Here is a 15982-nt window from a genome sequence, read left to right as displayed (position 1 = left end):
ACTGAACAAACAGTAAAAATATTAAAATTTTGTTTAAACATCACCATAGAAAATGAATCATCAGCTAATATTCAATTTGGTATGCAACAAAATTTTGATATAGAAGAATTGTGTACCATAAAGGTGAAATAAACTGAAATACTGGAATCCACCTAAATCCACCGCAAGTTTGACTGAACTAAAAAAAAATCAGTCAAAAAATAATATACGGCCCTGGTTATGGTATGGAAGTGATAAATTCCAGACCACATCGTACCCTAGGCCATGCTGACTAACATTATTTTCCCTGTACAAAAACTAAATTTACAGCAGTACCCAGTATTTGCTTCACAAATTTTCCAAACTTTGATACCCCATTTTGTGGGCTTTTTTGGCATATACTGTTTGTTTACATTCTGCGTAACAGTTTTTCCACAGTGATCGCTTCAAACAAGTATACTGGAAAGAATAAAAGTCTAATGGCTTTGCTTCTTAAGAAAGATAATGGATAGACCCCCGTCTCCTCAGAAAAATTGCTAATAAAAACATTTCTAAAGTTTTTACTTCATTCTGATGTAAAATCGTCTTTGCTGTCGCTATCGCTGTTTTGTTTCTTCAGGATCGCCACTGCTTTCGATTTCGGATATAGAAATATCCTATTCATTCTTGTACACCATGTGCTTTTGTACCTCATTCATTCTTTTTCTCTATATCTCCATATTTTCCATTGAAAAGCCTTTAAATTCAGGCTTGATAGCATGAAACTCCTATCCATTTTCAAAGTTGAAAAAAAATCGATTCCGAAAAAATGTGGGAAAAAATCTCCCAAAATACACTGAATTCAGATATCATGCCAAGCAATGTCGGATACTATCACATATTTTCACAAATGTACTAACGAGATTTGTGCTTAAATTCACATTTAAATAACAATGGGTACTCTCGGCTGGCTATGGCAGGGTTGGTCTTATGAACCAAAAGATTTTTCAGGTGGCTATGGCTGGGTTAGTATCGAAAGGGTTAACAGAATTTATTATTATATTGGTTTATTATATCACATCCACAAATCTTTGATTTCATATCTAATGCTATAATTAAAAAAAATTTTTTTCCGAGCTATTAAACCTCAATCCTTTGAATATAGGTTTTTAACATTTACAATACGTTTTCAATTGATTTGATCCCCTGATCATTATCAGGTATTATATTTCTTGTGTACATTTTGAATGCATTACAATTAGGTAACTTTTTATTTCTAAGCTAAAGCGATGTACACATCCAGTAAAATACTTTATGATGATTGAGATGATCCAATTGAAATATAGTACAGATGTTATCATTTATAGTCAGTTTTTTGTGCTGGTATGGATCAGATGTTTTGTCAGGAGCTGCACCAGGCTCTGTTTGTTTTGGCATGGTTCTACAAGTGGATGCCCTTCCTAATGCTAACCCCTATACAGTGTAACGAGTGCTTTTTTTACGTGACGTCTTTGCCTGTGTCTTTGACGTGACAGCATCACTTGTGCTCAAAAACCAAAAAGTTCATTTTCAAAAATGAGATTAGCTGTAGAAACCATTCTTACTGAACAGGACTCATCTCAGACATTTAAGGTGGTGAATTTGTAGGGGTGCTAGCACATGGGGTAGAATACTTCACAGTAATTGTTCTAATTCTCTGCAATTCTACCAAAATCAACCTTGCCTTTTTATTTTTCCATTATTAAAAAAATACTGATCCATTGTTGATGAGAAGAGTTAGAGGTTTGGACAATATATGCCTTATGGTGTATTAGTTCTGGTTCCTTTTGTTTTGACTGCAACACGTGTAACGACACTAATGCTAAACTGTATTGGCCTAAGTTATTCAAGACAGAAAAAAACTTGTATTCATGAGTAACTGTCGGTCTTCAAAAAATCTGTACATGTGTAAATGCAGGACTAGTTTTGACTTATGGAGACACTAGTATTTCTGACATCTAACCGAAAAGTTTTAATTTTTTACATTTCGCTTCTGGATCATATTTTCATTTATTTTGTGGAGATTTTAACTGGAAAGAAAAATGTTATATTCTTTTATGACCTAACAAAATTCTTTTTTTTTTTCCTTCAGAGATTTTTCCAACACACCAAGAACTACGCCTTCACAACAAGATCAAGATTCTGTAAGCTATGTTTTAGATGTAAGATATTGTCCTTTTTGTTTTTTGTTTTGTTAAAATTTTATTCTACAAATTATTTTGTATTTAATAAAATTTTCAACTGGACTTCTGTTTTCTTGAAGTAGGAAATACTAATTTATTTTAATGTTGATATAATTTACTCAGGTCTTCAGTTTTTTTTCCTCCTAACTTAAACTTCTGATAAGGAAGATGTTTATTTGCATTCAGTTTTACAGAATAAACCTTTTAGTTTGATGCCCATCTTAGCACATGTGAGAAAATCTTTTCTCTTTTCTCCCCCCACCCCCAGCTTTGAGCTTTAACCAAAATAATGTTGACTTACTTGGCAAAATAAAAATAAAATCAATAAGGTTTTGGATTTTATCCATGCTGACCTGGATTAGATAAGTCTGTGATAGTCATGGAAATCTATTAGCAGGAAGTTTCACAACAAAGTACATTGTCAAGGATAGGACTAAACAACAAACCAAGAAATGTAAGCTGAATGTTCAATACGTGTACTTGGGTTTCTAATACCTACTAAGTAGCCATCAGTCAGGTGTCCACCCTCTGTTGGCTTGCCAAGACTCTTCAGTTTCTTCTGTTGTGCTGCATACACACAATCAAGTTTTTTTTCCAGTCTATTCTTTGAGGCCATCAGTCCACATACCTCTTTGATCACTTCTTGCTCTCTTCCCTTAAACATTTCCTGTCAGGATGTCTCGAGTAGTGACTTATGGTGCATTGTATGTCCAAAATTCAATTGCTTTGTGGACTTGCTTCTCAACAGTAGGTGTCTTCTTTTGGGTTTTCAGCTTTTTTAGTACTACAACGTTTGTAACCCTGCCTTTCCTGCTTAATTTGCCCAGTCTGTGAATGGTCCTCATCCCAAAGGCTTCTATCTTCTGCATTGTTGTGTATATCATCTAAGTCTCTTTGTAGAGGACATTTGGCATGATATATAACTATTATAAACTAAACAGATCACTAGTTTATAACAATAGATAAGTTGTCTCTATTAACTCTCATTAAAATGTTTGCCTTTTTGCTTTTATAGTTCTGGGAAAATGTTAGAAATCATGCTCTTCGCCCAAGAGAAACTCAACAGCAAGACAGAGATGATGATGGTAGTGAACGACGAAGTAATGGTAGGCGTCGGCATACTCAAAGAGATAGACCTCAGTTTTACGATATAGAAAGGTAAATATGAAATTTTATTTCAACAAAATCTGATGTGGTGTAGGTTAGTAATCCCTTACAACTTTGCCTAAGTTGTTTACTTTATCATTAGCAAGCTGGCAGAATCGTTACTGTGCCAGACAAAATGCTTAATGGCATTTCTTCTGGCTCTTTATGCCCTGAGTTCAAATGCTGTCGATGTCAGCTTTACCTTTCATCCTTTCAAGGTGGATAAAAATGAGTATCATTTAAGCTCTTGAGTCAATGTACTAGACTTCTTCCTTTGCTCAAAATTGCTGACCTTGTACTAAAATTATAATCATTTGTGATATTATTCAAAATGTATGTAGGTAAATTATGGGGATATGTTTTTAAAGGTGCTTTTCAAATTATATATCCATGAAATGAGAAATGGGGATAAATTCATCATGTCCAAGATCATTCATGTAATCTGCTTCATCTCATATTCTACTCTAAATGAACACATTGCATCATATAGTCTTAGACACTCCCAGACACATTGAATCATGTAGTCTTAGATGCTCTGGATACATTGCATCATGTAGTTGTAGACATTGAAAAAAAAAACAAATTGTCATTGGAGTACTTCTGCTCTATTTGATCAGGTTTGAATTGGGCTTTAACTACTAATGTTTGTGTTCTCTAGTGTAAAATTGAAACACTCCTTTTAGTGTTGTCAATGTCCTTTGACTGAATTTTCTGCTAATGTGAATATTTTAGATGCAGGCCTGGCTATTTGTGTTAAAAGTTTGCTTGCCAATCACACAGTTTTGGGTTCAGCTCTACTGCATAGCACTTTGGTCAAGTGTTTTCCTGCTATACCCCTAGGCTGACCAAAGTGCCATGTCAGTGGATTTGGTAGGCAGAAACTGAAAATATAGTTTGGAGATGTATCTGTGAGATATATATATATATGTGTGTGGAGGCGCAATGGCCCAGTGGTTAGGGCAGCAGACTTGCGGTCATAGGATTGTGGTTTCAATTCCCAGACCAGGCATTGTGAGTATTTGTTTATTGAGCGAAAACACCTAAAGCTCCACGAGGCTCCGGCAGGGGGTGGTGCTGAACCCTGCTGTACTCTTTCACCACAACTTTCTCTCACTCTTTCTTCCTGTTTCTGTTGTACCTGTATTTCAAAGGGGCAGCCATGTCACATTCTGTGTCATACTGAATCTCCCTGAGAACTACGTTAAGAGTACATGTGTTTGTGGAGTGCTCAGCCATTTGCACGTTAATAAATGAGCTGCGACGTCACTGGTACCAAGCTGTATCGGCCTTTGCCTTTCCCTTGGATAACATTGGTGGCATGGAGAGGGGAGGCTGGTATGAGTGGGCGACTGCTGGTCTTCCATAAACAACCTTGCCCGGACTTGAGCCTCGGAGGGTAACTTTCTAGGTGCAATCCCATGGTCATTCATGATCGAAGGGGGTCACAAAAATATATATATATACAGCTGCGGCCAAAATGTTCAGAACGGCATTGTTTTCGTCAGAAAAGTAGATATGATTTTTTATCAAAGTTGTTTTATATTCTATAAATTTCACAGACAATAAATACGATATTTTTTTGTTGTGGCCTGAGATTTTAGTGTAATTTGAGAGGATAATACAAAAGTTATGGATGATTTAGTGATTTACTGCAAAACCCATGGCAGCCAAAATGATCAGAACGGTTGCTTTTACTCCGTGTTTTAGTATATTTAACAGGCGAACTCTAATATTTTGAATTTGTTTACGTGATGGTTCGTTTACTAAACATTAGTAAGAATATTTGCAGTGTACTTTGTTAATATAATGCCACTTACTCCGTTACCAATTCGTCAGCAGATTATTGGATCTATTGCAAAGATTAACAAGTCAAAAAGTGTTGTACACGGTATTCTTAAGGTCTACGATGATTGTGGTTCGTGTGAAGCAAGAAAGTTTACAGGTAGGCCAAGAAAAACGACCAAGAGAGAAGATCGTGCTATGGTAAAGTTGGTTAAAAAGGATAGATTTAAAACTGCTGCTGCTGTTTCTCGGAAAATGAGCATTGTATTGAAGAAAACTTTATCTCGAAAAACTGTCTCATCGTTTAGTTGAACATGACCTACAAGTAAGAGCACCTGCAGTGAAGCCACTGATCAGCTCCAAGAATAAAAAGTGTCGTCTTACCTTTGCAACCGAACATGTGTTGTGGTCTCAAGAAAAATGGCAAACGGTACATTTCAGTGATGAATCTAAGTTTATGCTATTTGACTCAGATGGGAAAAGGTACGTTCGTAGAAAAGTAGGTGAAAAATTGTTGCCTAAATGCCTTAAGACTAGTGTTAAATTCGGTGGAGGAAGTGTCATGGTTTGGGGAATGATATCTGGAGATGGTGTGGGCTTTTTGGTGCGATTACATGGAAAGTTAAATGCAGGAGTTTATAAACAACTTGTAATAGATCATGTCTTGCCTGTGCTGAGAAATTCAACTAAGCGACCACCCAGATTCATGCAGGACAATGCCCCATGTCACAAGGCTAAGGTGGTCATGAACTTCCTCAAGGCTGAAAAGGCTATTGTTATGGATTGGCCAGCTCAAAGCCCAGATCTCAATCCTATTGAAAATGTGTGGAATATTCTAGGAGACTGAGCAATTATGGAATGCCCTTCAGGAAGAATGGAATAAGATCACCCAGCAAGAAATTGAAAATTTAATTTCCTCATGCAGTCGAAGATGTCAGAGTGTGATTGAAGCTAAAGGGCTTCACACTAAATATTAAATAATTCCAGTATTCTCTGTCATTTTTGATTATTTTGTTATTTTTTCAACCGTACTGATCATTTTGGCCGACATGGGCTTTGCAGTAAATCACTAAATCATCCATAACTTTTGTATTATCCTCTCAAATTACACCAAGATCTCGGACAATAACAATTAATATTGTATTTATTGTCTGTGAAAATTATAGAATATAAAACAACTTTGATAAAAACTTATACCTACTTTTCTGACGAAAACAATGCCGTTCTGAACATTTTGGCCGCAACTGTATATATAAATCTCTAGAGAGAGATATGTACCTAAACACACACATACATTTGTGTATGTGTATATTTCTTTCATCTATGCTTACTCATTTGGAAATTTTGTCCATATAATGGTGTTGATAGCACCATTCCTGTCAGTAACTTGTCCAGTTTCTTTGTGCTTTTGAAACCATTTGGAATAAGAGATCCCTTACTTGAAAATTTATTCTCAAAAAAGGCATCTGGCTATTAAAAAAAATGACAATACCTTGAGAACACATTCATTTAAGCCATATTAGCATGGAAAAGCAGACAGATCAAACAAAAGATTTTGGTTTCAACCATATATTGCACCATGTTTTGGAACTATCAATCTGTTAAATTCTGCAATTGTGTACCAAAAGTTTTAACTGTACATATGCAGGTCATTTAACTTTTTGTCTTTTTCCCTAATGCTAGGGTTTGCTTGGATGTTTTTTTTTGGTTTTTTTTTTTAAATTATATATTATAACCATGCAGCACTTTGATATTTTTTATTGACTATTAAATTTTGTTCAGGTTTTTATATTTGATTTATTTATTTTGCAGGCTATTATTGCAATTTATTAGTCCTTTGCAACAAGAAATGCCAAATGCTGGAATGTTGTAAGTGTATTAAGTTTCTTCATTAGTAATTGGATAATGCACACGTTTTGTTTTCTTAACACTTTAGTATTTAAATTGGCCGTAACTGGCTTAAATATTTTACTTTTGTGTTCAAACCAGCCAGACCTGGGCTCTTATACCTACCCTACAATGCCATTCTGAAAATAAACAATCGCATTTGAATCTTGAAGCTATGAGATACTGCATTGTCAATTCAAAACAATGTGAATAGACATGGCTGTATAGTAAGAAGCTTGCTTCCCAACCACATGGTTCCAGGCACTGGGTTCAGTCCCACTGTGTTGACACCTTGGGCCTACCAAAACCTTGTGAATGGATATGGTAGACAGAAATTCAAAGAAGCCCATAGTGTGTGTGTGTTTGTTCCCCTACCATTGCTTGACAACTGGTGCTGGTATGTTTACACCCTTGCAACCTAGTGGTTCAGCAAAAGAGACCAATAGACTAAGTACCAGGCTTTAAAAAAAAATAAGTACTGGGATCCATTCATTCAACTAAAAAATTCTCCAATGCAGTGCTCCAGCATGGCCACGGTCTAATAACTGGAATAAATAAAAGCAAAAATAAGCATTAATGTGAATGCTAAAGGGTTAAAGTATACTCAGTATAAAAAAGATGTTCAATATTTTGACTAAATTAAAATAAAAATTTTTTTTACATAAAGTTCCGAACGTGGCCGTTGCCAGCGCCGCCCCGACTGGCTTCCGTGCCGGTGGCACGTAAAAAGCACCATCCGATCGTGGCCGTTTGCCAGCCTCGTCTGGCACGTAAAAAGCACCCACTACACTCACAGAGTGGTTGGAAAGCGGACGCTAAATGATGATACTGTATTATTGGAAAGTTTAAAACCTAAACATAGCTAAAAATTCAATTGATATGAAGATAATCCTTGTCCAAGTTTAAAATTGTTTTGACAATTATGATTCTTACTCTACAGTTTAACTGAGCTATTCTTCTATCTATCATTTTCAGAATATTCACAATGAAAACAAATGTTTAAGATCTTAAAATTTAAGTGCTTTTGGGACTTGCTCTTAGTATGTAAAATCGTGATCATGTAGTGATTAATTTTCAAAATCTGATAGCTCACAAGATCTTGGATGCAAAACATTAACCTTTTTGCTACTGTGTTTTAATTTTGAATGTTTCAATTAAATTTTTAAATTGTCAAGAATTTAGACAAGTTTCACAAAGCAGCTATAACTTACATTTGTTAATATATGATGGAGTTTGTAACAGCATAGTAAAAGGTTCTTTCATGAACCCGACTAAATTTTTGTCTTGAAACTATTCTAATTGAAGATTAAGCTTGGCTCTGTCAATTATGACGATTAGTGTCCCAGTTGATACAAGCAACTGAACAACCTGCTTGTGAAATTAACTTGCAAGTGGCTGAGCACTCCACAGACTTGCATACCATTAACATCAAGAAGGTTCAGCATGACAAGGCAGCTCCTTTGAATTACAGGTACAGCTCATTTTTGCCAGCTGAGTTGACTGGAGCACAACAAATAATGTATCTTGCTCGGGGACACAGTGCACTGCCAGGAATTGAACTCCCGACCATGTGATCATTAAGACGAATATACTAGCCACATGCCTTCTCTTAATTGAATATTAATGCAGTCTTATCTCAATGCTCTAGATATGTTCTCTCAAAATGTAGTGTAAGTAGATAGTGTTATGCAGGGTCATAGTAAGATTACCTAAATAGTTACATACCTAACAGCTTGTTTTTAATGATACAAACCCAAATGAATGAGAGACATTGCCAAATGACTAGGAATTCAACTCACTGCTGTACCCTCTAAGCATTTAATAACTTGTGGTAACCTCACTCCTTGTGATATTATTCATTGTGATTTAAAGTTATGATAAAATTAAAAACCAAGTTTAATTAAATTCAGGTGTGTGATTTATAAGCTTGCTTCCCAACAATGTGATTTTTTTAGTTCAGTTCCACTGTGCAGTACCATAGGCAAATGTCTTATTCTTTAGCCCAAGGCTGACAAAAGCTGCGTGTGTGCCTGCATGTGTGTGTTTGTCCTTGTGTTGACATCATGATACTTGTGAACAAGCTTCACCATTTTCTCTCACCTGTTTTGAATTTTAAAACATTTCAATGGAACTTTCTGCACTAAAATGTCTAGCATTGTGGAAGCAGTGAAATCTGCTGATGTTATTAATACAAGAATTTCATCAATATTTTAGTTCTAAAAAAAGTGAGCTGGCAGAATTGTTAACACTCTGGGCAAAATGCTTGACAGCATTTCGTCTGTCTTTATGCTTTGTTCTGGGTTCAAATTCTGTTGGGATTGACTTTGCCTTTCATCCTTTTGGGAGTCAATAAAATAAGTACCGGTTGAGCACTGGAATCAATGTAATTGACTTATCCTCTCTCCCGAAATTGCTGGCCTTGTGCCAGAATTTGAAACCAATATTTGGCACTGTCATGCCTTTGATTGTCAGAAGTGAAAGTAGTCAACTTCGTATATTTCCGTTAGGTTTATACCTTCGTTAATTTACGCCGTTTATTTACGTACCACCACGCTGTTAGGTTTATAAAACAATTGAAGTTCAGTTTAAAGTTTATAAATAAATACATTTCATGTGTAATGTATACACGTGTGTGTATATATATATGTATACACGTGTGTATATATATATGTATACACATGTATATATACACATGTATATATATATGTATACACATGTATATATATATATATATACATGTATAGACACATCTTTAATTAAACTATTGACCGCCTTAAAACGGATTTCAACAGAAAAATATTACTATAATGGATAATATAAGCATATAACTACTTATACGCACATACAATAAATACAGACACACACACACATTAGTCAGACATATAGCCACATATACACACACGCACACGTGTGTATGATTGGTGTATGTGATCGCGGTGGTGGTGGTCATTTGTGCAGATTTGGTGTGATTTCTTTTTTTAAAAACAATAATGAATAATGCAAGAATATATTTATTTATAAAGTTTAAACAGAACATGGAATGAAATGTATTTATTTATAAACTTTAAACTGAACTTCAATTGTTTTATAAACCTAACAGCGTGGTAGTACGTAAATAAACGGCATAAATTAACGAAGGTATAAACCTGACGGAAATACACGAAGTTGACTACTTTCACTTCTGACAACCAAAGGCATGACAGTGCCCAATATTTTAGTTTAAATATGAATAGATAAATGCAGGTGGCTTTTAACACAGAACCAAAGGTGATCATGAGTGATTTGGAAACAAAAGGATTAAACTCACTTGATGAAAATGTTCAGTTAGCATTTGGTTATGCTTTTCCTTTTATATATTATATATTCAGTGGTCAGCTTACCAAAAATTATCCAGTAATTCACTTTGTCGTTCTGTTAAATCTTATCTTGGTTGTGATGAATCATCGATTCAAAACATTGATATTTCAAAATACTTTTCTACTTTATATTCTCTTTATGTATGTGTGTATATATATACATACACGCACACACACATACACGTCTTTTTTCTTGTTTTCTTCAGAAACATATTTCCTCTTCATGCAAACCCTGGGGACTATGCATGGGGTGCCGGTGGATTAGATTCTGTTATAAGCCAGGTTAGTATTTAAAAAATTATTTTTACAGATTTTTTTGTGAATGTTTTATGTCCAGAGCTGAAGTTTATTGTTCTGGGTATTTAATTCTTTAAATTCCTTTGTGCATGTGGTTGTTATCTATGCAGCAATAGCTTAATATGTTTAGCAGTTATTGTTTTGAGTAGGATTGTATTTTTTTGTTGGTTTTTGGGAAATGTTTTTGGGAAGCATGTTGACTGCATGTATCTGTTGGTGATTGTAGCATTGTAAATTCTTTAAACCTTGATGTTGTTTATAGAACTATTTTCACTGGTTTATTTTAAAATTTATCCAAGTACTTTATTTGAATGTGTGAGAAAGGCTAGATGATCAGAAGATGGTTGTGGCTGTGTGTGCCTAGCAGAAAGTGAAGTTTGATTGAGTTCTCTTAGTTAGGTTAGTGAAGTATAGGGTGTATAATTTCAAAAGGAGTTTACTTTTAATGCTATGGCTTCATCTCCTGCATTATTAATATTTTCTCTGAACCAGGATGTACCATGTGTTTTGAGGTTTCTCCATCTCCACCGGTGGTTTGTGAAGCCAGTGATGGTATATTTGTTTTACACATTTTTCCATGTTAGCCTAGATTAGACAGATATTATTGTTATTGAATCATTGTTTTACAGCCAAATGCCCTTTGTGTCCCTATCTCTTATGTTTTTCAAGTAGATCTCTTATTCCACTCATTTTCAAAAGTACAGAGCCAGCAGATGGTTTGTTGACAGGAAAATGATAGCAAACTTCGCTGCTTGGAGCTCAAAGCATGTGGGATGTAAACAAACACACACTTGATGGGCTTCATACAGTTTCTGCCTACCACATTCCCTTGTAAGGCATTGCTTAGGTTTACACACTTGGCCAATGTGCTGTGCATTGAGACTGATTTTGGAACCATATGATTGAAAAGAGGACTTAAGTATATAGTTAGGCTTATACCAACTAGGAAGTAATGCTTACAGCACTTAAACACTTATCACTCATCTAAGTACTAACTAGGCTCATTACTACTTAACTTCAGTGATTGAACAAGATCCGGTGGGGCTTTTGGCATGTTAAACAGTGAATGTATCAAATGCTGAGACCCTCTTCGGTCATGACTGACCATGGGATTGCACCTAGAAAGTTACCCTCCCAGGCACAAGTCCGGGCAAGGTTGTTTATGGAAGACCAGCAGTTGCCCATGCATACTGGCCTCCCCTCTCCATGCCACCAGTGTTATCCAAGGGAATGGTAAAGGCCAATACAGCTTGGCACCAGTGATGTTGCAACTCATTTCTACAGTTGAGTGAACTGGAGCAATGTGAAATAAAGTGTGTAGCTCAAGAACGCAACACACAGCCCGGTCCAGTATTCGAACTCACAACCTCATGATCATTAGCTTGACACTAACCACTGAGCCATGTTCCTTCACATGTATCAAATAGAAAGCACCAATTTGATACGTATACTTGTGTGTATGTATGTGTGAAATGTGTATGTACATGGTGATATTGTCTGTCTAGCTTAATGATAAATTTCTGATCTTCATTTTGTAGTTGATGAATCAAATTGATGGAGCAGGTATCCCTCCAGCTGAGAAAGACAAAATAGATGCTCTTGCTCTGACTGAGATAAAGAAAGAACAAGTTGGTAAGTTGAATTTTTTTTTCTTGTTTCATTCAATATATTCATTTTTTAATTGTTACTGCAATATGAATAATTTACTGCCCTTAAGTGTAACAAATCAAACAATTTTATTTGTAAATTATTCCATCTATACTATGTACAGAGTATAGCAGGTATGTTTCTATCAGTTGATTATTCTTTGTCTTTAGGCTTGCTTAAACTTAACTAATTCAATATCCACAGAATTCAACAATTTGACAAAGCTTGGAAGCTACTAAATAAATTGGCCTAAATAAAGTTGCACTAATTGTATCCTTCATAAGATCCTATTTATAAATGATTGTTAAATGAATTAGTAGCTCTTAAGAATCTATCAAAATAATGTCTCAGTCTGAAAATGATTCCTTCTGCGCCAACTTTTACATTATAACAAAAGGAAAGAATTAAATTCCTTTTATGAAGGATTGATTGTTTAATGAATAGATCAGATCATACTAAATATCATTTATACCCAAGTAGAGATCAGCACACTACATTGTATTGAATCCCCACTCAAAATGAGGAATGTGATGGAGAGTGAAGCTAAACTTAATGTAAGACATTTAGATCATTATCATCATCGTTTAATGCCCGCTTTTCGTGCTAGCATTGGTTGGGCGATTTGACTGAGAACTGGCGAACCAGATGGCTACACCAGGCTCCAAACAGATCTGGCGGAGTTCCTACAGCTGGATTCCCTTCCGAACGCCAACCACTCCGAGAGTGTAGTGGGTGCTTTTACGTGCCACCGGCACAGGGACCAGTCAGGTGGTACTGGCAACAACCTTGCTCAAATCCTTTTACACATGCCACCAGCACAGGTGCCAGTAACGATCACGCTCAAATGGTGCCCTTTTATGTGCCATCCCCACTCAAAATGTGGAATGTGATGGAGAGTGAAGCTAAACTTAATGCAAGACATTTAGATATGTTTAGATATTTTTAGTGATGTATGGTCTTACTCCTTATAATAATGATTATGACTATACAGGTTTTTCATGCAGTGGGAGGGGACATCACTAATTATCCAGTTTTGATAAATGGATAATATTCTACACATGTGAGATGGTCTGTATAGATGGATGTGCTCAGTTTTTCTGTTTCTGGTTGTAAATAAACTGATGCAGTGGGTTATTCAATTTATGGCATTGTGAATTTATAATGTACTAGCAGTATCGCCCGGCGTTGCTCAGGTTTGTAAGGGAAATAACTATATAAGCATTTTTAGAGAGTTACTTCCCTTATAGATGCCAATTCGGGCTTTCTTAGCCATTTCTGTTTTGGTGTCTTCAAGCCATGAAGTCGTTGTTCTAAAAGAACGCTGGTCTCCTTGTCAACGCTTTACGACGTTGATTTCCTTACACTCCCTTCCCCACAGCTTCACGAGGGAGGGAAGAAGGGGGAGAAGCAACACAGGTGCAGCTGTGACCATGGACGCCAACTCCGCCACCATCGACACACGAAAAAATATGCATTAAAATGGAATAAAAAATTATGTTAAATTATTTTTTAAATCGTAGACGCGCACTAATACCCAGACGGGCTCGATATGAATCACGACTATAAGATACCTGAATTTGGTTAAACTGCACCGCAAAATGTGGGAGTAGTTAGGAATCTAAATCGAAGGGGACAGACACTCACACAACTACAGTTTTATATATATAGATTACAGACTGCCTTCAAATCCTGACAAAATTGACTTTGCTTTTCATCCTTTCAGGATCAATAAAATCAAGTACCATTCAAACACTAGAGTTGATATAATCTACTGTTGCCGCCCCGCCCTCCCTCAAATTTGTGGTCTTGCTCCAATAATAAGGGTTCTGAATGTGACAAAGTTTTCAATTATTAGAGATAATAATAAAGGACATGCATAATCATCATCATCATTTAACGTCCGCTTTCCATGCTAGCATGGGTTGGACGGGTCAACTGGGGTCTGTGAAGCTGGAAGGCTTCGTCAGGCCCAGTCAGATCTGGCAGTGTTTCTACGGCTGGATGCCCTTCCTAACACCAACCACCGCATAATGTAAGAAATATATCAGTAAAAATTATGTCCCTAAAATGCAGTAAAGTGTTGGTAACAAATGGAGAATTCAGTAAAAGTATACATTGATGGCCAGCATAGAAAGAAATAGTCTTGCATCTTGTATTAATTAAAAAAAGTCTTATCAGTTTATGTGCAGATTGGAATAAACTGCTAATAAGCCAGAATTTCATGCGAGCAAAAGATGTTTTATAAAATTCAAGAAAAACTCTGCTTTTGCATAACCTTAAATTAACTGGAGAATAGCAAAGATAATGAAACTGTATCAGAATTTATTGAGACATTTACTGATATTTTATATGTATATTTTAAAAAAAAGGGGGTGTTTTGTTTTCTTTTATAAACCATACTTAAATGATGAACATATTGATCTCGTGTAACAACTCTAACACACTTGCATCATTATACAAACTGAATACTATATTATCATTGTCATTTAATGCCCCCCCCCCTTCAGTGTTGGCTTGGGTTGGATGAATTGACTGGGGCTGGCGAGTCAGAAGCCTGCTCCAGGCTCTGTCTGCTTCATTATGGTTGCTATGGTTCAGTGCCCTTCCTAATACTAACCACTTTAGAGAGTGCACTGGGTGCTTTTTATGTGGCACCAGCAGCAGTGAAATCACCTAGTAACTTGCAAGACAAGCCCCCTCAACTGAGTTGGGAGAAGTATTGAGGGAAGTGGTTTTGTGACTGGTAATGAATTGGGAGACAGAAAGAGGTGACTTGCAATAGAGAAGATACATGGCTATCTCAGTTAGAGAGAGAAGTGTAAATGAGTGTAAAACTTACATAAGACTACCATCAGTATCATAACCAAACTGATTTTCTAGAAAAAAAATCTGCCATGTTGACTCAACTAGGTGTACTTTTATGGCTTACACCAGTAAAGTTTGTAAGTCACCTTAGGATTTAAGTTTTTTTTCTCCATTTAAGGTACATGAACTTTTCAATTATAAATCTGACTAAACACTTGCATTTATCATATTAAAGCAAAATCAGTCAAGGTGGCAAACTGGCAGTCATTAGCAGGCTGGGCAAAATGCTTGGTGACATTTCATTTGTCTTTACATTCTGAGTTTAAAATACTCTGCCAAGGTTGATTTTGCCTTTCTTTCTTTTGGGGTCGATAAAATAAGTTCCAGTTGACCACTGGGGTCAATGTAGTTGACTTACTAATTCCTACAAACTTGCTGTTCTTGTGCCAAAATTTGAAATCAATATTAAAGAAAAGTCAGTACTTTACATGAGATGTTATTACCCTTAAAGGTTCACATTATACAGTAGTGTATTTTAAACACAGACAAATGTAATATAGAAGAATTATGCACATTATTGGATTTTCAATTGAATTTGCCTATAAAACGGATGCAGTATAAATGTAAAATACTATGAAATAATAACCGAACTGCTTGGAAACAAATTATGTAAATACATACACACACATACTCAGTGATTCACTAATATTTGTCACTCATAGATAAATCAAAAGTTTAGATTAATAATTAAAAAAAATTGAAAATGCTAAATTTAAAAATAGTGTTTTACAAAATTAAATTTCATATTACACACACACACACACACACTTCTTTTGTGAAAGGTGGTAAAGCTTCCTACATTGCATTATACAATCTGGCAGA

The 15982-nt window shown here is 35.7% G+C and overlaps 1 protein-coding gene across 4 annotated transcripts in view; it reads left to right on the top strand.

Moving 5' to 3' along the window:
* LOC115215652 (E3 ubiquitin-protein ligase RNF126) overlaps positions 1 to 15982 on the top strand; it is a 50913-nt gene that overhangs the window by 21935 nt on the left and 12996 nt on the right. For 3 of the 4 annotated variants that reach the window (XR_005000704.1, XM_029784907.2, XM_029784909.2), the window contains exons 3-7: positions 2090 to 2159; positions 3196 to 3338; positions 6921 to 6977; positions 10558 to 10633; positions 12187 to 12280. Coding sequence is in view for 3 of the 4 variants with exons in the window: in XM_029784907.2 (XP_029640767.1) it covers positions 2090 to 2159; positions 3196 to 3338; positions 6921 to 6977; positions 10558 to 10633; positions 12187 to 12280 (440 nt within the window). In the remaining variant the exon portion in view is untranslated. The remainder of the gene's footprint in view (positions 1 to 2089; positions 2160 to 3195; positions 3339 to 6920; positions 6978 to 10557; positions 10634 to 12186; positions 12281 to 15982) is intronic. The other variant, XM_029784908.2, reaches the window with a different exon arrangement.

This window comes from Octopus sinensis, linkage group LG9 (genome assembly GCF_006345805.1).
Source record: "Octopus sinensis linkage group LG9, ASM634580v1, whole genome shotgun sequence".
Classification (NCBI taxonomy): Eukaryota; Metazoa; Mollusca; class Cephalopoda; order Octopoda; family Octopodidae; genus Octopus; species Octopus sinensis.
The sequence above is the reverse complement of the archived record's forward strand: the minus strand, read 5'-3'. Positions and strand labels throughout refer to the sequence as shown.